The 25,269-nt window shown below is 39.9% G+C and overlaps 1 protein-coding gene across 2 annotated transcripts in view; it reads left to right on the forward strand.

Annotated features, from left to right (window-relative positions):
* Nucleotides 1–25,269, forward strand: part of ZNF609 (zinc finger protein 609) — a 701,843-nt gene that overhangs the window by 538,073 nt on the left and 138,501 nt on the right. For both annotated transcript variants that reach the window (XM_044077491.1, XM_044077492.1), the window contains exon 6: nucleotides 4,747–4,918. In XM_044077491.1, the coding sequence (XP_043933426.1) occupies nucleotides 4,747–4,918 (172 nt within the window). The remainder of the gene's footprint in view (nucleotides 1–4,746; nucleotides 4,919–25,269) is intronic.

The raw sequence follows: 25,269 nt of genomic DNA on the forward strand, positions 1-25,269 counted from the left end.
GGGCTTTTGCTGCTTTGAGGAGAGCCTTGTCCCCACGGGCATCTTCTCTGTTGGATCCTCCTATTGCTCCTCCTAAGGCACCAGTATCTGTTTCTGCACAACCCATCCCACAGTGTAGAGACCCGAAATGTCACAAAGCCCCAGAGGGCGAATCACTCTCTTCGGAAACCTCTCCGGAAGCCCCATCCGAATAGGCACCCCGAAAGAGACTATGTAAGAAGAAACATTTGTACTCCCCGGAGGAGCCTCGATGAATCAGAAGGATCCCTATGGTCACCCTCTGAAGATGTCTCCTTTGCAGACATCTTGGAAGTCCTTAAACAGAGAGGCGGCTGGAAGAACATTACCCCTTCTGACAAGGAGTCCATTTACCTGAAAGCTTTTGGGTCTCGACTTTCCACCACTTGGGTGTCTCTGCCTTTCGATGAGCTCATGGAATTAGTTTGTTGAAAGGAGTGGGAGTCTCTGGACACAATAAAACCTGTCCCTAGGAGGCCAAATAAATTTATAACATCCTTGGAAGACAAATTTCTGACCAAAGGTGTTCCTGTAGATGCTATGGTGGTGGCGACAGCCACCAAAAAGGAGGTATCAGAAACATCCACATCTGTCCATCCCCTGAACAAGGAGTTGCATATGATAGACAGGTATGTTAAGCGCATGTTCTCTTCAGCGACCTTTACTTTACAGTCCCTGAATTACTTCACTCATTTCACCAGGTTACAGAGAGATCTCCTAAAGGAGCTTGGAGATACTCTACAGGGTACTGTAGCTGAGGGAGTGTCAGATAAAGTATCTTCACAGCTCTCCACCCTTAATTCAGTAGTTAACTCATCCATAAGGCTCATCTTCTATGCAGCCGATGGAGAGAGTAGGTCAGCGGGTTCAACATTTGCTCTTAGGAGACATTCCTGGATGCGCTTGTGTTAGTTTGCAGAACCCTTCAAGTCATTTTTCAATGGCTCGTCTCTTTTCGGGCATAAAGTGAAATAAACACTGACCAGGTGTGAGCAGGAAGGAAAGACTCTCTCTGCCATGGGAGTCCATTTTTCCACTTCTTCTAGATCCTATCCCAAGGGCCAAAGGGGAGGAAAAATGTGGTTTTTGAAAATCACAGAGAGCGTTTCAAGACACACCTTGTGAACCCTCCTCCACGACCAGAGGAGGAGGGAATAATGGAAGACACCGGCCACGTGGCAGAGAGGGTCTGCAAAATCAGGGTGACCGAGAATCATTCTTCGGTAAGCCCTTTCAGCGTTCCTGAAAGGAGGCCTGTCTATCCCCCACAGGAAGCAGTCGGGGATCGCTTATCTTTCTACCCAGATGCCTGGCTAAAATTAAAAGACGAGTGAGTACAAAGGATCATATCCAGAGGTTACTGGATGGACAACTCACATGGAACGTTATGGTAGGTACTTAACTTCTTTTTTTTTTAACTTTTGAGGGCAGGTTTTGTCTCCAGACGAAGGGTTTTGCTATGGGCGACTGCATCTGCCTGCAGGTATAGAGAATATATTAAATTATAGTTACTTTTTTGACTTACTATGGTTGTGTCCGTTGTTTACTAAATTACTTTATTAAGTATTTAGAAATGACCACTGATTTTCTAAGATTCATATATCATTTATCCAAAGAAATTATTAGTGTTTTGATCTATAGGAGGAACATTAAGAGGAAGTTTTGCCTTGCTATTTATAGGAAACCCGCATATTCAAAGCTTATCTAGATTTTAATAGTAACATCCCATAATGGTAAAGCAAAAAAAGAAATCTGGTAAAAGGACAGATGGCAAGCAAAGATGAAGTGTTTAATGTTGAGCTTTTTAAATTATGCAAAATATTCTTTGAGAATATTCCGCTCACAGACTTGTGAGTGTACCAACTAAAAAAAGAACATCACACACAGAGGAAAGTGGGAATTTGGTCCCTGTTAAAAGCAGGAATTACATATTATACCAAGGTGACTGAACAGAACAAATATGCAGTGGATTTTTTAAAAGTGATGTCATACCAAGCTTACATAATAAAATTTCTGCAAATGTGTTGGATATTATTAAAAGAATGTGGCAAAACACCATCGCCCGTGATGCATATACCAACACACTTGATTCAACACTAGCCTTCACATATAGAATAGGCAGTAGAATTAAAAGAATATTTGAGAATAACTGAAAAACAGTTATAAGAAATTATGGCACCGGTAAAGATCATAAAGCGGTAAAATGAGTGGCTTCTAAGTCTTATAAATATCTGTGAAGACTAAGAAAGAACCACTGTAACAGCTAACCAGCAAGAAAATAAATCCAGGAATTTGTGTGCAAATCACTTTATTCTCTGCTTTCTTTTCACTGACTTCTCATGAAGGGTCATACATAACAGTAAGTTACTCCGGTCCTTGTTGTTGTAAAAGTAAAGGGGTGGTATGTATCACTAGTTGCCTGTCTTGAGATGCAAAACAGAGAGGCAGCTGTGGCAGAGAATTTTTCAAGATTCTTATGATACTAAAAACAAGGACGATAGAAACACCCTTTACAAACAATCCACTTAGTAAATTAATTAAAAAAAAATTTCTAATTTTTGTAATGGGCAAAGAAAAGTCTCCTAGGGGGAGTAACAAGGAGGACACTCCTACAGAGAAATGCGTGGACAATTGCTGTTGAATACAGCTAATCCACCTGGGTTAAATGAGCACATTTCAGGTACAAGAGCTATTTGATTAAGAGCTGCAAATTTATAACCTATGTGTAGTAAATATTTGTTATTTATCTAGTTAACAAATATACTTTTTAAATACTTTTAAGTACACAAGTTTTTAACATATATAATCCCATGTATTACCTGTTTTTTTGCAACATTTTAGCAACAAACATGCTTTTAGGCCATACTTTTTCATTTTAAGTACAAGTAATGTCTTTTAATGTGTTTAACTACGTTTTTTTTTCTTTTGTGGCATTTAAGCTATGTGCCTTTAGAAAAGCTCTGAAGAACATTTACCCAGTATCAGATTATTTTATGTTATGTGAGTTATCCTTTTAAAAGAGGAGATTGTGGATTGTAACAAGTTCTGAAAAAGTTTTTATGAAAGGTTTAAGACAATGGCACTTTTTTTTAACAAATTAAAATGGTTATTTCCTACACCTTGGGACTTTCCTTACTGGCATGGGTACTTTATTTTTGGTTTACCTGTTTACTACCAGTGTGGGTAAAGTGTGGTGTTTTTATGATTATTAATTTGGAAAAGTGACTTGGGCATCATTATCGTGTAGCATGAGTGGAAAAAGATAATTATGCCACCTCAAAATGATACTCTTTCAGTGACATTTCAGTTGTTTAGTTTTCAGTGTTTATTTAAATATTTTACACTCCTATCAAATTACATAGGCTTGTATCCTGTGGTATTGTCTTGTTGTTGGTGTTATGAGATGTGGCCCTTGGGAGATTTTAATCAGATATTTCAAAAATATCCTAAATGATAACTATTGAAGGAAAGAGTGGGAACATTGTGTAGAATTGTTGGGGGGGGGGGGGGGTGCAAGTATTACTTTTGCTTTATGACTAATTGGTTAGGAAGTGAACAGTTTAAAGGGGGTGGTGAGAACTATGCTGAAATTACTATTATGAGAAAATGGAAGAAAATAGACCTGCATGTATGAATGACAGGTCTATTGTGAAGGAAATTCAGGAGATAGAAATTGATTGCAGACGAGAGCCTTAGGTGAAAAGCAATAGAGAAATGGATCCCGTAGAACTTAAAATGTTTGGCTTCCTAAGATTGGGACTTTTATTAGGAAGCATTAGTAACAAGCCTGGTGATTAACTCTTCTCCCTCTCGTACTAAGAATAGTGAAATCTTTCAGCAATGCAAATCAGAATTTTAATTTTTTTTCTAATTCAATTATTGTGTGTTGAGATTCTATTCTTGGATGAGCTGTATAAGTTCTTGGTTGCTCGGTAAAGCGTGCCTGAAAAAAAATCAGGCTTTCCCCCACAATCTTTGAAGATACGAAATTTGCTGTCCGGTTTTGAAACTGCATATTTAATCTGTGACTAATATTTTTCACTTCAAAGAGGTAAATGAAGGTTGCTTATAACTACTTTTCTTATATTAATTTTGTACTACTAAATGGATAAAATTTACTTTTCAGTAGTCACAATTAGAGTATTTACCAGTTTTATGTACTGCTGCAATGTAACTCATCCCTGGTTTTCAAGTAAAGATTCAAGTAACTCTGGAAGAGTTTCACTATAGCTATTAATGTGTTCTGTATAAGGTCATTTTAACCTCCGCAAAAGAGAGTTTAAAATGTGAAATTGTAAGAAATAGCAAAACAAATGTTTACTCCAGAAAATAAGTTTGGCTCATGTCACACAGTCTGAGACGTATTCCCTTCTGTTACATGAGATTTGAGTAGGAAAATAGTTTGGGACAGAGCACTGGCTGGGAAGCTATTGATAATGAAGAAATTTAATGGTGCAGAAAAGCTTCTAAGCAGTAACTACATCTAAGTAACATTATAGGGAGAAAAAATATCTGTGATATGTGATGTTTTCCAGTAGGAAGCCCCCTTTTATTGCTGTGGAAATTGGATTTTTGTTCATCAGAAGGCAGGTTATTTAAGTCCAAAACCTATTGTTGTTGTGTAATGCAACAAAATAACTAAAACCTTTGTTGCTAAAAAAATGCAAGATTTTAAATTAACTTTGCCAGAAAGTAATATTTTCTGTTCTTTTTCCCCCTCTTTTACAGACAAGTGAAAAAGTAGGCCAGGACAGAGACAGAGGAGGGGGAGGTGATAGAGGAGCAGAACGACCACGTTCCTCCTCCTCCTCCTCCTCTACTTCTCAGCGGTTGATACCATCCCATCATTTGGGATATTCACTTATAACTCCAGGGCAGTACGACTTGGCATATGCAGCAGGTAAGTCATGACTGTATTAACATTCCATTCTTTCTTATAATAAATAGCATAGAAAAATATACTTTGATGTTTTCCATGCATGATGTAGATGCATATGATTGAAGAGGAACTGAAAATCAATGAAAGCGGAATATATACTGAGAAACTCTTTTTTGGCAAGGTAAACTTGAAAGTTTAGTATGCACAGTCGTTGACATGAAGGAGCTGTTGGGGACATGGCTGCCTTTTGGCTTCATACTTACCTAAAAGTTACCATCTAGTTAATTAGTCAATATTTAAGTTGATATGTTTGAGTAGTACTGTGTATTACTGTCCATGTTTGGTTACAAAATACAGATCTTATAAAAAGTGGCCCACCATTTGTAGCCTGCAGGACTTCGCCCCTCAGGCACTAGGATTCCTGCTTATCTGGAATGCTCGTAGCTCCAGAGTTCTTCTTTGCTGCATATTCATTGTGCATATACAAGTACAACCTTCAAATTGTATTTTTTTCCTTTCTGTACAGGTTTGATTTTCAGTGTTTCTGCTATTACCTGGAGTATTTTTTTTCTCTTTACTGTTCATGTTTCAGCAGTCCTTCTCTGGCATTTTTAAACACTTGTATTGAATTATCATTTGTGACATAGGTAGATTTACATTTATATAAAAGTAGTCAAATTGTATTAAATAATTTATGTTTACAAAACATATGTTGCTGTAGGTCATATAACCTAAGCAACATTACATAAGTTATTCATTTCCTGTCCTTTTTTTACACAAGAAACATCTTTATTAACCATCAGTTATGACATAAGCAACCGTGCATTTAAGTAAATGAAAACAAACACACCAACACAATCCTAGTTACAAGTATTTTACATCACAAACAATACTGACACACTCCCAGTTGCAAGCATTATGCATCACTTGTAATGTACCCAGTCATTTTCAGTCAGACATTGCATAGCTCATAAGTCCTGCCTTCTTTTAAACAGCATTCGTCCCCTGTATGAGTTGTTCCCACAATTCCCATTTTTTCCTATGTAGTTTGCTCCTACCCTTTTCTAAAGATCACAATTACATTTGTTTTATCTCTTTTATTATATTCACTACTTCTAATATAGTTGGTTTAAATTTTGATTTCCATTTTCTAGTAATTGATTTTTAGGTAGCCACCATAATTAGACACAACAAGGCCTTAACATGTCTAGACAGTTCTGATTCTGTATCATAGCTCAGAAAAATCATCTCCCTCATCACACCAATCTTCCCACCTAGCATCTCCAACTGTGCCTTCCACAGGGAATCCCTAAAGTATGCCAACTCACCACACTCCCAGAAAATATGTTCCCAATTACCTCTTTCTTCCCTGTCACACCTCCAACATTTGCTTTCTACCTGAGGAATAATTCTCTGGAGTCTACTTGGGTTATAAAAATATCCATATTAACATTTGCAAGCAAAAATCTTAAAACTTTTAGATTATGCTGCATATTTGGGAGACATACACATATCCTCCCATTGTTCCTTTGTCAGTTGCTTACTCATTCTCCCTTCCCATTCCTTTTTAACCTCCTCTGGCTGATTCTTAAAGTTATTATGCAATATTTTATATGGTCTAGTAATTATTCCTTTTTAATGGCAGCTTCTGTTCTAGATTCTACTAAAAACTCTACCAGTGCTAGTCTTTCCTTTAGGACCCCCCTATTTCTTTCTCTTTGCCCATACTGATATCAGTCCTTGCTAGGGAAGGCAATCTCTAACCTGCAGTTCAAATAAATTCTTGGTGTCTTCCCATTCTATCATTTTCCCTCTCTAGTTGTTTGCTCCCAATACCTTGGTTCCTTTGCCAGTTTTCTCCAGTACATTCCAGCCCCCTCTTGCCTATTGTCTGCATCTCTAATTGCAGTTGTCCCTATTGCAGAATCTCCTTTCCTGAGTTGGCTTAGTTCTTAGGATACTTTCTGCTTCTTTATAGACATAATATTCTTTATGGTTATTTTCCTTAAGGGCCTGCATCCAAAATCCCAATCTCCCCGTTTCTTGAGCTTCCCCCCCTGTTTCATCATCATCTCTTTCCAAGTTGAATTTTAGTTTTCTGTTTGTGTTTTGTGTAGGAGCCTTAACTGTGTAGCTGTGAAATACCCATTCAAATCAGGTAATCCCAATCCGCCCTGTTCTACTGGAAGAATCATCTTATCCCACTTGACTCTTGCCGTCTTCCCCTCCCAGATAAAGTCCTTCAGGTCTTTATTAATTGCTATCCACAACTTCTCCTCTGGTTGATAAAAATATGCATGACTTGTGTATAAGACTAATGGGGACTAAAAACATTTTAACTGCTTGTATCTTACTGTCTGTATCCGTATAACAAACCTTCCATTTTCTCAGTTTTTGTATTATCTTTTGTTTAGTCTCTTCCCACGCCAGAATAATTTTTAATCCATATTCCTAAATACTTCATTTTATCATATCCCCAAAAATATGGATATTGCTGAACCAATTCATATGTGGGTACATAATTTACTGCTATTGCCTTTGGTTTATCTTCATTAAGTTTGTATCCTGACACGTTTGAAACTGTCTCAAAATTTTCTACAACACTGTAATGTCTCTTTCTGGTTTTGTCAGGTATAAAATAACTAAATAGAGCCAGTTTTTCTTGACTACCATACCAATTATATCCTTGAATTTCTGAGTCCCTTATTTTCTTTGCCAGTAGTTCTGAATATAATGCACCCCTGCCTGTTTCCTCTGCTCAAGCAGAAGTCATCATAGAGGACCCCACCTACTTTAATGTTCACCTCCGATTCCTCGTATATCCTCCTAATCAACCTTATAATTTTTTCAAGCAGTACAAATGCTTCCGTTGCCCTTTTCATAAAGTCCCGGCTTACTCTGCCAAATGCTTTCTCTGTATCAACACCCACCAACAACAATGGTATTTTCTTGCATTCTGTTTCCCTGTGGATCATCAGTGTTCTGTTAATGTTGTCAGATGTTTGCCTTCCCTCCACAAAACCACATTGAATCCATATCTATCAATTTTGGCATTACTTTTGCTATTCTTTTAGCCATTCTAGACATGAGCACTTTGCAATCATGGTTTATTATTGAAATGAGCCTGTATAAAGCTGGATCTGATGGATCTTTACGTATTACGGCTACCACTGCTTTCTTCCAGGATGTTGGTACTTCCCCTCCTCTTATAATACTGTTAAACAAAACCTTCCAGAGCTTTATCAGTTTTTTTCCCTCCCAGCTTCCAAGCTTTCACAGGAATGCCATGTGTTCCTGGGGAATTTCCTGCAGATTTGGTTATACATCACAATTTTTATCTCATCTCCTACTACCCTAACCATTAGTAATTGAGTCTCATCTACCTGTAACCTTGGCATATTTAATTCTTCCATAACCATTTCCATTTGTATCTTTTCTTTATTTTCATATTTCTCTGCATTATGCAGACTTTCATAGAATTTCCGAAATATTTCCAATACATGTACAGGATCTCTAGTTGCCTTCTTTGTTATAGACTCCCTAAGCTTGGTGACAGCCCTTTCTACTTTCTGTTGCCTGAGTCATGCTAAAAGTTTTTGTGCTGTAGTAGTGTTATCAAAAAGCAGTGACTTAACAGCAATCTTTCTAAACTAGTGTATATTATCAAGGTAATCCCTTATTTTATGCTTAGCATCCTGCAGTTTATCCTCTTCTTGTTCTGTGAGATTCCCCCTATTCTGCAGTACTTTAACATTTGTCAGTCCCTCTAATTCTTGTTGCTTCTTAACCATAGCTCCCTTTCTTTTATTTCCACCCTATTTTTAAACTTCACCTTAATTGTATCTCACTCCCTAGCTATATTTTCAGATGTAAATTGCATCCTCTTGAAGAGCTCCTGAATAATCTCCATTACCCAATCCTTAAATTCCTCTGTTTTCAACAGATAGGTGGGAAAGTGCCAGTATCTCATATTTATTTCATTACCCTGTGTTTTTGTTTGTTATTATTGGCACGTGATCTGAAATAGTTATTGGGTGCATATCAAGATCTTCAGTTAAATGCACATGTTCCTGTGAAATGTACATTCTTTTTAGCCTGGTCCAGTTTTTATCTCCGTGAGGAATAATATGTAAATTCACTCTGAACTCCTCTTACTGAATTCACATCTTCCATGCCAAATATTTTCATAAATTTCTTCAAAAATCTACCCTCCTTTGTTATACTTTTCCCTTCTGGGTCCCCAGACACATCTTCACTGCTGGAAAGCAAATTTCAGTCCCCACCTATAAGTAATATTCCTTGCTGAAAACTGATTATTTCTCCCAGATGTTTCTTATGCTGCAATATATAATATTTTGAGGTGGAATATAAATACATGCCAGTGTAATCCTCTTCCCTTGCCAGTAGCCCCTTAGCACTACAAATCTGACACTGTTATCTTTTTTATCCTCTTCTGTCACTATTGGAGCTCCTCTTGCAATTAATACAAGTACTCTTCTTTTCCTTTGTCACAAATGTTCTGCTGAATAACCATCCTGAAAACCTTTCTTTATCAAATTCACATATTCATTTCTTTCCAAATGTGTCTCCTATAACATAGCTATTTGCAGTCTACATTTTAATACACTTTACTATTCTTTGTTTTGTTTTGTTTTTTGTATTTAAAGACATTACAAAAAGCATCATTGTATTAAAAAGTTATTATTCCCGCCGTTTATGTATAACACCTTTTTCGTTAATTGTCTAGTTCCAGATTTTGTGTTACATGCATACACTGTTTGGCAGGTTGAACTTTTATATAATTGTTTCTTGTCATATCCATTTGAGCCTATATCACATCTTACAAAACTTTTTGTTTTATTGAAAGCCCTCATACAAAAAGAAACCCTCCTGTACCCCCTAAACCCTGTTAATTTAATATTAACACCAAAACTATGTACATCTTAAAATATTGAAGTTTTACTCTCACAGTAGGAATAAATGTCCCAAACTGACAGCCACACTCACACACTTGAGTTTTAACCTAAAAGAAAGGTCATGCATGCCAAGATGCATGGTGTAGCCTGTGCTTCTATTAAGTGCTAACTGTGTTTGTATTATCTGTATATCTCTCCCAGCTGGGAAACCCCCTGAATGCTTTCAGAGAACATTATCTCCTAGCCAGTTTCTCTTTTTTCCTCTGCCAATAATTTTCCACCAGACTGTAACCAATTTCTCTTTATCATATTGCCTCCATGGAGACATGAGAATCAGACAGCCAATTTCTCATCAGATTCTTTCCATGGAGACATGAGTGCCAGATACAGAATTGCTACTAGCATCATAATATTTAGTATTCTTTTTTATTTACTTGTTTTCTCTTGAACCTTTTTTAAGTCAATCTAAGGTCCTTAATCCTGTCACTCCCCGTGCAAGAATGAAAAAAAAACATTAATTTTTCTTTTGGCATGCTCTTCTAACCAGGATTTTTTTTTTACATTGCAGTCCCTATATTTCTTGCTACTGAACTGGAAGAAAGAGAGAAGGGAAAAAGAAAGGAAAAAAGAACAGCAGTACCTGTTTACAATCCCCACTAGACTTAAAATTAACTGAGAAAACTACTTTATGGCATGCAAAGAAAACCATGCACCACAAAAATAGTACTATTAAGAAAAAAAGTTTTCTTTACTTACAGTTGCCTTTCTCCCCTCTCTTCCCCTCCCCAAATAAATTTTCCTAACCTTAATGACATGAAGTAGGGCCCGCACAAGTCCAACAAATTCTGAAAAAGTCCAATGTTTCCAGATTTTCTTGTTCTGTCATGTTTTACAAATATAATTATTTCATTGTAATACCACATTAAGTTACTGGTTTTATTACTGTTCATCTCCATCTCCCATATTCTTGTCTCTGCTTCATTTACAACGTACTGTCGATTCTTCTAGTCAGCTCTAGTGCTCCCTTCCTAATCTCCAACAATTTCTGTTGAAACAGTGGAAAAGGTTTCACAGGTGCAGTCGCTGTGTGTTCTTTCTTACCAGAACAAGAAGCGGAGTCTCCTGTTTCACAGCTCACTTTTTGTTGGACAAATTTTGTATTTCTTCCTTAGCATGTACTTCATCAAAAAATGATTTTGTCCCTCCAGGGAAGAATACTTTGAAGACAGCTGGGTGCAGCAGCTTGAATCTCACACTTGCATCTAAACATTCCCTGAATAGAGAAATGAATTAACTCACATCTTCTGCCTGTTGTACAATGAGTAATCATTCTCCACAAATATTCTGCTGTCTCCCACTTTTAGTATTTTGTCCCTCTGCCACAGTTTTGTCAGAATCTGCTGGTAGGTTTGCATTTTTACTATTAAAGGTCTAGGTTGCTTTCTGATGGCCAGGGTTGGAGCATACACATGTTAACAACTCATGCTGTGGAATACCAGTCTGGTTGCTTAATTGTGTTTTCATAAAATTAATGCAGTCTGTTCCTTCCATCTTCTTTGGTATAGCTGAAAATCTCAGTTTTTCTCTACATGCTCTCTCTTCTAATTCTGTTATTTTTGAAACATCTGTTCCTGAGCAGTCTCATATTCAGCCAGCTTTTTCTTCATTTCAGCCTTGTATTTTTGCAGCTTTTATTACCTCATCTGAATATCTGTTTAAAGCTTCTTCCATTTTTCCAGCCTTTTGTTTGTGTTGATATGGTCCATCAGTGTTTCGTTTATTTTAAGCAGGGCTTTGTGCAGTTTTCTTATATCTTCTTGTAGGTTACAGGAAGCCATGTCTGGAGGTTGCGTTGCTTTTTGCTGAACAGCTGCAGAACTTTTCCCAGTCACTGTTTCTTCCTTGCTTTTTGTAGCTGATTTCTTTTCCAGGTGCTCTGTATTTCTTTTTTCCTGGTATCCAGGCAGTATGCTTACTAGCCAGTTACTGAAATTGACATATAAACACAAAAGTCTGATGGATTTCTCTTTTGAGTTTCTGTTTTCACACTAGGAGAGCTAGAGTTAACTCTTAATCAATGTGCAGCCATCTTGGAAGCCTAGTCCTTCTCTGGCATTGGTGTATATGTGGTTAGGCTTATTTTCTATCACAGTCTCTTAATCCCTTAGCCCCTGTAGAGAATGAATTTTGGTGTTAACTGCTTAGGGGATCAGCACAATTCCTCTACTTGACCATCTACATAAGCTGTAATATAGCTACAATTTACCACAAGTCAGATAATAACTCCTCATATTTATTTAAAAACAGCCACAGGTGACCCATTTTTGTTATTATATTTTACCAATTTGTTGACTGGTAAGCCTACTGTACACTGTTGTCTGGTTTCCAGAGAAACCCTGGAGCATTATCTGATTAAGTGACTTGCTCAGAGCCACACAGTCAGTAGGCAGATGAAGGTGGAAGGAATCAAACACTGCACCCTAGCATGGGGGAACGCTTATTAAAAGTTTGCTGCTTTGTTCTTCTGTGCTAACAGCTGACACTGACCTAGATTCCTCAAGATCTTCCTGCCCCCCTTGGACAAAGACGACTATCCAGAATTAGAAAGTAATTGTCTGAAAGCCTCCTGCACCACTCCATTTAAAGGGGCCTTAATGTCAGCAGGCTCTTCTTGCCAGAAGCTCCTAGACATGACTCTGAGATTGTGGTGATGAAGACTCTCCCTCTGTGGTGACACCTTAAAAGATAGTGACGAAGACCAGCACAGATGCGTGGCATTACAAGAGATGATATGCTTAGAGGAATCCTCTCCTTAGTGTCCGCAACCTTAGTCAAAATTGAGAGAGGACTCACCCTGGGTCCAGCCACTTCCTCCTCCAATACTGCGGGTTGGCATAGAACTGATCCTCTCCTTAGTGTCCGCAACTTTAGTCAAAATTGAGAGAGGACTCACCCTGGGTCCAGCCACTTCCTCCTCCGATACTGCAGGTTGGCATAGAACTGCTGGCGTGGGCATTGTGGAAGCTGCATAATGTAGTGCTGGTTGTCATGCTCTCCTGGTTCTATAGATCAAATACAACATAATTTGTTGACTTTTCTCAACAGTTTTTCCTTGTCTGTGCCTCAGTCATCAGTGTTTTTCCAACAAATCTACCTTACTAGTGTCAGTACCTAATTTTTTTTTAACGTTGACATTGGCCATAACCATGCCAGGTCCATCTAATCCATCCTGATTTTGACAGCCGAGATCTGGCTGTAACAGAAAAATAGAATGGTAGATGAGATGCTAATCTAACAAGTGCTTTTGCAGTCATTGTTAGTGTTCATTTAGGAAAACCTGCCAGAAGGGGTGCTCACACAGGTCCAACACGTAGACCACAAAACAACTTTAATCTAGGCAAAGTGTCCTGCAGGCTTCTCTTAAAGTTTTCCTGCAGCTATCTAGGGGTCAAGCAACCATCAAATTCCTTGCCTTATTCTTGGAGTTGGAACCCACCACCAAAAGATCTTGCAAGGCCACATCCAAATCTGAACATTTGGATTCACACTTGGAGCTCCCCAGTACCAACTTTGCTTGTGAGGTGGGTTTGGTTTCCCCCTGGGTCAACCCTTGATGACCTCAAATTCAGGATTCATCCAATTTGCGCAGCAGAAATAAAGTGTGTTCCACAGATTCCCATCGCCCCTTCACCCCAGAGAAGGCTAGAGGAGACTTATTGCTATAATCTGGTCCACCCCTGGTAGAAATTAAGGATGATACTTGGGTTCATGGAATAACTTTGATGCAGTGGTTCCAGTGCTCTGGAACATGGATAAAATGTTTTAGTCCCTCTCCCTGAGATTGGAATAGTGGGGTCAGAGTACTACAGTGAGTGCAGCAGCCCTCACATGGACTGGTTTGTCTGCCAGATAGGGAACAGTAGGCAGGCTTAGAAAATGTGTCTTTCTTTCCCCAGTGTTGTGCTTGGGGACCCCAGACTACTTGTCTCTCATAGTTTATTTTCATTGCACTCTTACAGATCAAGCTGTGTTGTCAAGAGTATCCTGGATGGGGATTAGAAGAAAGAAGAAATTCAAGCCCTGGATGCTGCATCCTCCTTCCTGATGAACCACTTACTCTGTATAATTTATAACATGGCTGATATGGAAGAACAAATCTCCCACCCAAACTCTAAACATTGGTCATTACATAATTTCTTTGTTTTTTTAGAAATAACCGTCCCTCTCTAGTTCTATTCTTTGAGCATGTACTGGTGAAAATTTGTCAAGGTAGGGCCTTATTGTAACCCTTTTTCTTCTACTGTGTGTACATCCTTTTTAGGTGTTCTTTTCACTCTACTCAGTTTGAGCCTTTCATTTTGCACTTTTCATTGTACTTTATAGTGCAACACTCAGCTCCTAGACATTCTCTTCATAACTCCCTGCACTAGAGAGAAAACACATAAAGCACACTCTCTTTTCATATTAATTTAAACTTACTCCATCACTTTACCCTTTTAACAGATACTTTCCATTACTTTCTACACTTCACATTTCTCTGACTCCTCCTTCATTCCCACTTTTACATTAATGTATATTTGTTTATCTTGTGCATTATACTTGAAGTCGTATATTAATCAACTTGCATTATACCATATTTACAATTTTGTAAAGTATTTTATCTGTATGTTTTTACTATACTTCTTTTTTTTCATTGTGTCAGCCTCTTACTGTAATCTGTATGTAATTTGCTTGTTCTTTGTTCTTGCCTGCTTGGTCCTGGGTCATTGCTGAAAGGGCTCCTTGGAGCATTTCACTTACCTGGTTAACAAACATCTAATAAATAAATAAAATCAAGGGCTATGTGAGTTATGTTTTAGTCACCACAAACAGCATTTTGCAGGAGGTAGTGGAGCCAACATTTCAATTTCTGACCTGAACCACAGCACCTTTGCCAAAGAGAAGCAGGAAAGGGACAAATTTAGGCCCACCTTCTATAACATTGACAGTCCTGTAGTAGCAAAGGGAGTCCCTGCCAGTCAAGAAGTAGTGGGCAGTTAATGAATGCCATGACAGTGACAAGAGGATAAGGGGGTAATAAACAGTGGGCACAGCTTCCCCTTAAACAAGTTACTCCTACATTCAAATTCCTTGCTGAATATTCCACCCAATTAAAAAGCTTGGGCAGTGCAAGGTGTCCCGATTTTCCTTAGAAAAAGAGGACCCACAAGGCCAAAGAGGTCAATACCCATTTTGGTGACAAAGACTGAAGACCTTTAAGCCCATTCTATATCTCAACAACCTAAATAGATTCATTGTAAGGAAAAGATAGCAGGGTGTCTCATTGCAAATAATCCTTGTCTATTGAGATGAGACCATATATGCTATATATAGAGCTTCAAGAATCCCATCTCCTCTTGAAAATTGCTCTGTAGTCAAGGAGAATGTTCTTTATATAGGCCACTGTTGTAGTAGTAATGAATACTGGGACATCTGGTGCAGATGTCCCAACAGCCAGTCTGACTTCCAGAGTTAAGCAAGCCCTCCCCATCCAGGCTTGATAAATGTCCACTCCTTGGGAAATCAGTACAGTGTCTTTGTAAAGCTGGCATCTGTTGCATCATCTTAGATAGGATCATAGGTTCATAGGTTAGTACTAGGCTATCTGCCCGAAGGCATATATTAGCCCAGCCACATTGTGCGGTATTCACCGCCCCTTTAGTAGTTCCCTAGACCCTTGGCCCCTATCTAGTAGTGCTGTTGGTGTGATCCCCGGTGTGAACTTTCTGTTACCCATCCACTCATCAAGGTTCCTCTTGAAGAGTGATAGTGAGGGGCTCTGTCTTATGTAGATCGGGACCCTGTTCCATAGTAAGGGAAGTCTCTGCAAAGGGAATCTATCCCTCCAGCATGTTCTATTCATTGTTGTGTTGAGGTTTATATCCCTAGAGCGTGTAGCTCAAGTAGATTTGGTTTTGCTAAGATGGAGCATGTTCAACAATTCTGAGTTGGACATGGCTCTGTACGTTAGACAGAGATCGCCTCTGAGAAAGCGGTATGCAACAGAGAACAGTCTTAGCTTTTTCAATCGTGCTGCATAGGGCAACTGTTTGAGGCCAGTAATCCTCTTGGTTAGGTACCTTTGTGGTCTCTCCAGCTGCTGGAGATGTCTAGCCAGGTACATTCCAGTTGGTGCATTGTACTCAATAATGGGTCTGATGAGGGAGGAGTAGAGGGGCACCATTACATCCTTAGATCTTGATGCGAACCCTTTCCTGATCAGATGGGTCACATAGAAGGATTTTCTAACCACTTTGGCAACATGGTTATCAAAGGAAAGCTGACTATCTACTTGGGTCCCTAGATCCCTTATTTCTTCTTCAGATTTCAGGGGATTACCTCCTATGTTGTAGTTTGCGGGTACTCTGTTTTTTCCAAAGGGGATTACTACACACTTTTTGCATTTAGCTTGAGACCATGGCTTTGACACCATGCATCAGTCTCATTTAGGCCCTTCTGGAGGATCTCCATGTTGGCCGGAGACTCTATTATAGCACCCAGTTTGCAGTTGTCCGCAAACTTAGTCAGACACAGCCCTTCCGTGCTTGCCTGTACTTCTGAGATGTATATGCTAGACAGGATCTCGTATAACTCTGCTGCTTTGCCTCTCCTAACGGACTGTACTCTGCAATCTGAAACTGCGGCGGTCTACTACCTGCTCCACCATCTTCCACCACAGAGCTGCACTAATTATTAAAATTTGTAGGTGTTTTTTTCATTAAAGTATCTTACTTGTTGTTCTGAGTGAGTAGTGTGCATGGATGTTAAAGTATGCCATAGGCCCCCCTTTTTTTCTTTGCAACTCACTTAAAATTAACAGCATCCCTTAATTAACAGTTGACCCTGACCGTCCTCCTGATTTATTGTTAGCTACTGCCCATAAAACGCACAGTGATATTGCCAGTCACAGTTAAGTATAATCGCACATTAACCAGTACCTTACCTACTCTAGTTCACTGTTTCAGTTCTTTGCTGAGTTCCTTATCTTGTGGAGTGGGATTGGTGTGCAGTTCAAACTCTCACCACCAGTGCTCTTCTCCCACACCCACCCATCACCTGATCAGAGTTTTTAAAAACACTTATCCAACCTGCTTGGGAGCCATTTTGTGAATCCTGGAAACCGCTCTGTCCTGGCGGTCCATGCACCTCCTGGTTCTCTCTGTAGGTACTGAAATTCACTCGTTGAACCTAATTTACTGAATATAACTGCAATATCATCTAGCTTTTTGACTTGTAACAGAAGCCACTTGTGTACTGTTTATGTGGTGACCCTGCAGAAGACTACTAGTGTTGTATTAACTTTTTGCTTGATATTTCTGCTACTGTAAAGCTGCTGTAATGTTTTTGTGAACCAGCTTGACCTAAAATAAGTTTGGAATTATGCCAATAAGTTATCTCTAACTAATGCTTGTATGGGAAGATATGAATTGTTTACATCTAGAACAGAGCTATGTGATGCTGAAATACCATTGAACTAGATACTAAGAAATATAATTACTGTCTAACGCATTATCTAACTACTGCTAGGCATTTGTGGTGAACTACTCTGTAACTGGGACTGCACTGGTGTGTTTTAAATATTCCTTAATGTACCATTGATAAAAGAGGGCTAAATACTGATGTGAAGTTGTTCAATCTCGCCGTTCATTCTTCACTGATGGGTTCGGAGCCAATCCTCTGCTCCGACACAGCTGACTAGCAAGCTCAAAGTTCTCCAGTAGCTCGAGACCCCACCCCTTATCCCACATTGCACTGTTGGAATTACCTCAAATCTAGTTTGCCGCGGCACAGATCTCTTGGTTTCCAGCATTGCTCGATTCTTTATTGGGAGTTTTCAACTTTCTGCAAGTTATATTTTTCAATTTTTATATATCTTTGATCTATTTTTAATAATAGATATTACTAAGTAGTAGATGGTTGTTTTTTCTGTGTTCAACCCCCTTTCCTCAGTAAATCTTTCTTTGCCTTCGGCCCTTTGGCCTTAGGATCCCTTTCTTTACTTGTTAGTCAGTGTTCCCTGTTTGGGACTATTGTTATTGGATTACTTAATCCTGTTTATATTGATAGTTGTTAGTTGCCCCTTTTGGGCTGTGTGTGAGTTAGTTAAGATTTCTAAAATAGCTCCTAGTTAAATAGTGTGTTCCATTTAGTGGAAATTGTAAAATGTCTGAAGAAAAAGACAAACGTCTAAAGTGTGGGTTTAAAAAATGCCCAGACTGCAGACAGAAAATGTCAGTCACGGATGCCCATGTACAGTGTGTTTACTGTTTGGGTGAGTTGCACCTGCAAGAGTCATGCAGCATCTGTCACTCCTTTTCCACCGGAGTGCTAGCAGAAAGGAAGAGGAAGTTAATTGATAGGGGTATTATCAAACACCCCTTTTTCTGAGGCATTGTCTGTCCAGGATGGAGCCAGCAAATCATCCAAATCTTCCAAAGTCTGCCTTGTTGCCATTACAGCATATCGTTTTTATAAGGACAAAATTAGACATATCAACCACCACTCTTCGTCTTCCACCAGAAAGAATTTCTATTCTTCGCCAACGCATCATGTCCCTGATATCAAATAACAGAGCACCAGCTGCAGAGGTATTGAAAGTTCTAGGATTCATGGCGGCAGCTATTTTAGCAATCCCGTTAGCAAGGGTGCATATGAGAATCCTTCAATGGCTTCTAATCACGTAATGGTCTTACCAAGAACTTCCAATGAGTCACATGATCCTGATAACGAATTCATGCAAGAAGGATCTTGAGTGGTGGTTGACATCTCTTCCTGTCACAATAGGACGTCCCTTCATGCCCCCCCCCCTCCAGTTGCTACTGTGACCATGGACGCTTCCCTGATAGGGTGGGGGGGGGCTTTTTCAGGGAAAGACTGCCCAAGGCACATGGACAGATCAAGAATCACATCTGCATATCAATGTCCTGGAGATGAGAGCAGTACTTCTAGCATTGCAATACTTTAAGGACTCTCTTCCTGTAGGGACAATTGCAATACAGACAGACAACATTTCAGTGGTCTGGTACCTGAACAAGCAAGGCGGGACCAAGTCTTATCCCCTTTGCCGAGAAGCCCTCAGAGTATGGCAGTGGGCACTGTCATCCCAGCGCTTTCTGTTGGCAACGCACATCCCGGGCAAATCCAACGTCATAGCGGACAGACTGAGCAGAGCAATTTTATTGCCCCACGAATGGTCCCTCAAACAAGAGATTGCGGACAGGATCTTCCGCAAATGGGGCCAGCCTTCCTGCGACCTGTTCACCAGTCACATCAGCAACAAATGCAGAAGCTATTTTGCCCTGATTCCCATGCCAGGTCACTCCCTGAGGGATGCTCTTGTCCACGATTGGCCCCCCGAGTCTCCTCTACGCATTTCCACCAATTCCCCTGATACCCAAATTCTTACAGAAAGCAAAGTCGCTGGGACGGACGATCATCCTTATAGCCCCTCATTGCCCTCAGCAGATTTGGTTTCCGTTTCTTTACCATCACATTCTATAAGATCCATGGATCCTGGACCTGGTTCCGGACTTGTTGACAAATCCATCAGGGGATCTTCATCCATCCTTGCAGACACTGAAGCTAACCGCTTGGCTGCTCCAATTCCCTGCATAGCCAGGCTCTATAATCTTTCCCATGACACTAGTCAAATTTTGTTGGCTTCCCATAAACCTTCCACTAGAAAATTGCATCGTAGTAAGTGGAAGAGATTTTCCATTTGGGCTTCTTCCCACAACATTGACCCTTACCAAGCACCATTGTCTTCTATCTTACAATTCTTGACAGAAATCTTCAACAAAGGAGCAGCGGCTGCTATGGTGTGAGTGCAATTAGCTGCTTTGTCTAATTTCCATCTAGGAATCAATGGTTTGAATATTATGGCTCATCAATTGTCTAAGGCTTTTCTAAAAGGTTCTTTTCATATGAGGCCTCCAGTAAAGACACCTTATTCCCCCTGGAATTTGAATTTTATGTTGTCTCATATCATTCTTCCTCCTTTTGAGCCTGCATCATCTTGTGAACTAAAATTTCTGTCATGGAAAACTGTCTTCTTAGTAGCCATCACTTCAGCCCACAGAGGGTCAGAGCTCCAAACCCTATCCATCAAGTCCCCTTATATGGTCTTCCATGCTGACAGAGTATCTCTCAGGACAAATCCATCCTTTTTGCCCAAAGTATGTTCTGAGATTAACATTAATCAAGTCATTGAGCTGCCCTTTTTCTTCACTAATCATACCAACAAATTGGAAAATATGTTGCACAAACTCGATGTTCATAGACAACTTAGATTTTATTTGGACAGAACAAAAGACATTAGGAAATCAGATCAGCTCTTTGTGTCTTTTTCTGAGGCCAGGAAAGGTAAACCAGTTGCTAAAACAACCCTGACTAAGTGGCTGTCAAATTGTATCACCTACACATATTCTTGTCATAACATGCCCTTGTCTAGTAAAGTGAAGGCTCATTCAACCAGAGCAGTTTCTACCTCTTCAGCCTTTCAAGCAAAATTACCTTTGGACAACATCTGTGCAGCAGCCACATGGTCTAAACCTCACACTTTTATAACTCATTACAAAGTGGATAAAGGCCTCCAGGGACAGGGCTTTGGTTCTACAGTTCTGAAGAGTGTACTTCCGTGAGCCACCCAAGATCAGGTGCTAGGGACACTACCCATTAGTGAAGAATGAACAGCGAGATTGAACAACTTCACATAAAGAAGTTATGTACTCACCATAACGTTCCATGTGAGTTGTTCCATCTCTCCTTCATTCTCACGTCCCTCCCTCCTTCCCCCTCCTGGCTGGCAGTGGACCTGGAGGCTGTCTTCCTGGTTTTTCACTGTTTCAGTTCTTTGCTGAGTTCCTTACCTTGTGGAGTGGGATTCAGCCTGCTACGTTTGCTCTCGCTATCGCTCGGGCTCACTTCACTCCCCATCCTGCCCCCTTATCCCACTCGTCCCGCCTATACCCCAGTTTATTCATAACTACAATCACCTGACTCCCTAACACCTTCCACCAAACTATCACATCATCCTTCAACCACTCACACCATCTTTCCTTTCACCACCTGCTCATTAATTTGTTCTGTGGTGCTCTGCCACATCACACTATCCTTTCTTCCTCTACTAACTCCCAAACCAGATAATTTAACTCCACATATACTACCACCACCCCCCTCCTTCTACTCTCACCACGCTTGCACCTTCTATTTTCTTAGCAGTTCTCCTCTCCCTAGGCTACCATCTAACTTCCTAGCACTCCACTGTCACTACCCACAATCACCTAAATTCCCCCACGCTAACCTATATAAACACTCACCACCATAATTGCATATACAATTCGCCTACCATCTTCAACCACACCCCCTTTGATCTCACCAAGCTCACTTACAAAGAAACTAATTATAAAAATCTACCCAGTTTACTCATACACCATAATATCGCCAATTACCTACACACACTGACCACTGCTACTAACCAACTTGAACTCTGTGGTGACATCTACCCTAACCCAGACCCCTCCAATACTATACTTACTGCTACAAGCCTAAATGGACCTAATATCCCTTGCAAGCAAAAACCGTCTGACCCCTTCATATTCAGTATAAACATCCACAGCGTCATGAATAAAATTGAAGAGCTACATGCCTCTATATCCTTCTGTAACCCTGACATTGTACTTCTAACCGAGACCTGGCTCAAGCCCCACATCAGAGATACCACCATAGTTCCTCCTGGCTACAACATCCTTAGATGTGATCAAATAGCTAAAAGAGGCAGAGGCATTGCCCTACTTTACAGGCACAACCTTACTCTCCAACAAATATGTAAAGATATCTCCACTTTTGGCTATGCAGAAACCCTGATTGCAAATATAAAATTAAACCAGCAGAAACAGCTCAACATTATAGGTGTCTACTTACCACCAGGCGACAGTATTGCCACTCTAGAGTCCATTTTACATTGGACTTCCACCGGCCTTCCTCAGGAGACACTTATCCTGGGGGACTTCAACATTGATTGGGCCTCTATCATGGCATCCCCCCCCAAAGTACCACTTAAACCTATTTAACTTCACACAGCTTATCCAAACCCCCACCCGTATAGACAAATCCACCAAAAAGGAATCCATATTATGCTGAATCCTAGCGAACAAGCCTTCATCTGTCAATATATCTGGTACGTTACCTGACTCCCTCAGTGATCACCTACCCACATTCATACTAAGACAGCAAACAAAACCCATAAACCCCTCCCCATCCTACTTTCTATCCTTAGTTCCAAAAAATTCTACCAGACCAATTCATCAGCACCTTAAAAAAAATAAATTGGTCACCTCTTAAAACTTTACCATTAGAGGAAGCCGTGGAGTACTTTAATACTACCTTCTTAGGTATCCTTAATCTTATGGCCCCACAACATATAATTCGTACTAAAACCAACACAGCCCCCTGGATCTCAAAGGACACAAGATCACTACTGAAACAACGAGACATAGTTTGGGCAACCTGGCATGCCAACAAAACAAGTACAAATTGACAGCACTTCCTAAAGCTCAGAAACAAAGCAAAAAACAAATACATAATGACAGAAAAAGTTATTATATGCGGTGGTGGTGCTGCGATAGTGTTGTCGCCTCACAGTAAGACGTTGTCCTGTTCGATTCTCAGCTAGAGCGTCTTCTGTGTAGAGACCTGCTTGAATGGGTGTACCTTCGTTGAAGGTTGTGTGTCAGGCCTGGCAACTCGGCATGTAAAAATCTACTGCCAATCATTAGCGGACCTGAGTTCCGCTGTGGTGACCCCTAACCGGGAAAAGCCGAAAGACACAGCAACAACATCCAGCTACAAAAAACTCACTACAACAATCCACAAAAATTCTGTCCGCAATCAACTACATTCCCCAACCAGGCAAAATCACTTCCCCAAACCCTAACACTGAGGGTGATAATGATATTGCCACCCAGTTTAATCACTATTTCACCTCCTCCATCCAAAAGTTTTTCAACAATTTTTCCGCTACTACTACTACAAATACCCCTAAAATACAAAACTGTCACCGTAAGACCAACACCCAATTCTCTCTGAAACCAGTTCCTGATCTAATTCGTAAACACCTTGCCAAATTGAAACCCACCACTCTCGCTGCTGATAAACTCCCTGCTGATTACCTCAGGATTGCTGCCTCTGCCATCACCTACCCTATTTCCATACTTATCAATAGATCCATAGCTGAACAAACTGCCCCCCCCCCCCCCGGTCTGGAAAATTTCTTACGTCGTCCCCTTACACGAAGGTGGATCCTTGAAAGAACTTAGTAATTATCGCCCCATAGCTATATTATCTCCCCTATCAAAAATCTTACAAAAATGTGTACACACCCAACTACTGAATTATCTTCTTCAATATATCCTGCTAGTAAATTCCCAACATGGATTTCGGCCAAACCATAGTACCACCTCTGCCCTTATATCCTTTACTGATCACGTCACCCAACAAAGAAATCTCGGTAACTTAATATCTGTTGTCTTAAAGGCATTTGACACGGTATCCCACTGCAAATTACTGTAGACTCTCTCTGAGCTCAATTTGGATAACTCCTCTCTACTGTGGTTTAAAAATTCTCTGTCCCTCTGGCAACAAGCTGTTAAATGGCATAACTCTCTCTCCCCTCTCCTCCCAGTGGGACAAGGTGTTCCACAAGGATCCATTCTTGGTCCCTTACTATTTTCCATCTTTACCAATAACCTCCCCTCGGCTACCCAACAAACTAATATAGTACAGTATGCTGATGACACCACCCTTATTTTCTCAGCCCCCTCTCTGCAATTACTTCAAGACAGAACCCAGGAAGTCTTCACTACTATAGAAAAATTGCTAAATTCCTCCCATCTCATACTGAACCCATTGAAGACCCAACTCATGATCTTCCACCCATCCAAAACTTTCACCCCTACCTCGCCATTCTCAATTACATCCTCCAACAATACCCTTATCACACCAGTAACCCAATCCAAGCTACTAGGTGTAACTGTTGACCAAATCCTAAAATTTGACAAACATATAGCAGTAACAATTGCCAAAGTTCATAAAAAACTTGGTTCACTCTACTGCTGCAAGAGCTTCCTCAGACAGGAATCCCGAATCACTATCTCTCGTACCCATCTACTCTCCATCTTACTATACACTTCCCCCTTTCTAACTAGCCTAAACAAATGTGACCTGAAACTATCTACCTGCTACAGTAAACTCTCAAAATTTGCAACCAATGCTAAGTTTCGTTCTCATCACTGCATCTCTCTAAGAAAACTAGGATGGTTAGAACTCCCTAACCTTCTAAAATACAGTCAACTTCTCCTGACCCATCAACTAGCATACCAACCAAATAAAATACCTGCCCTCTCTGGTCTGCTCACCTTCCATAATACTGCGCATCAACTAAGATCTTCCAATACCGCCCTACTGACTGTTACCAATTGCTTACATAGCTCAGGCCAATCTCTTTACTCCTATGCAGTTGCTAAGGCCTGGAACTCTGTACCCCCTGACATTAGATGTCTAAATAGTAAACATAGGTGTACCTGAACCAGGTGTTTAGGCCACCTTTATAGTTATGATTTCTAGTTTATGACCCTGTCTGTCTATGGAAACTTCTTTTTGAATTTATGTTCAAGCAATTCTATATTTGTTGTATATCATCTTGTTTAATTGTTTCGCAATATTCAAACCACTATATGCTGCATCAACTGTAAAACTCTGATTTTTACTCCTTTTATATGTTTTATGCTCTCTGTACAAAATAGCTATGTTTACATAATTTTTTTAATTATTGTTTTATCATTTTTTTACTATGTAATTGGAGCTTTTTTTCCCATGGCCTCCGCTGAAAGTGGTCACCTTGTGTCCAGTCGGACTAACCCGGTAAACAAATGGAAAATAAAATAATTTAAATCTTTTTTGCCACAGTTCATATTTTTTGAACTATTGATATTGCATCTATAGTCCAGTGTTGCTTGGCCTGCTGTAGATCTCAGTTTAGATACATACCCCATTTAGGAAATGTTCCTGTAGTATTCTAGTGTTTTTGTTTCTTTTTTCTTTTTTCTCTTAGTTATTTATTGTATTGTATTTTATCATTTGGTACATGGTATTGGATGACTGATTATGAATAACGGGTATTTCAGTTCCTAAGAAAGGAAGGCAGGTGTGTATGTAGTAGACAGAATCTTTATATGGATTGCCAAAGTTGTATATTCTGCATAGTACCACGACTATGACATTAAAGGCTGTAATGTCGGCTAGGGCTTTACCACTATCAAGCACTTGAGAAGGGAACATTCTCTTCTAAACTATTTAATAAGGAAGATGCTCATTGTCTTGATATCTTCAAATTTGTCCCCTAACTTGGACATACCCAGA

This window comes from Protopterus annectens, chromosome 7.part0 (genome assembly GCF_019279795.1).
Source record: "Protopterus annectens isolate FY-2018-M chromosome 7.part0, PAN1.0, whole genome shotgun sequence".
Lineage (NCBI taxonomy): Eukaryota > Metazoa > Chordata > Ceratodontiformes > Protopteridae > Protopterus > Protopterus annectens.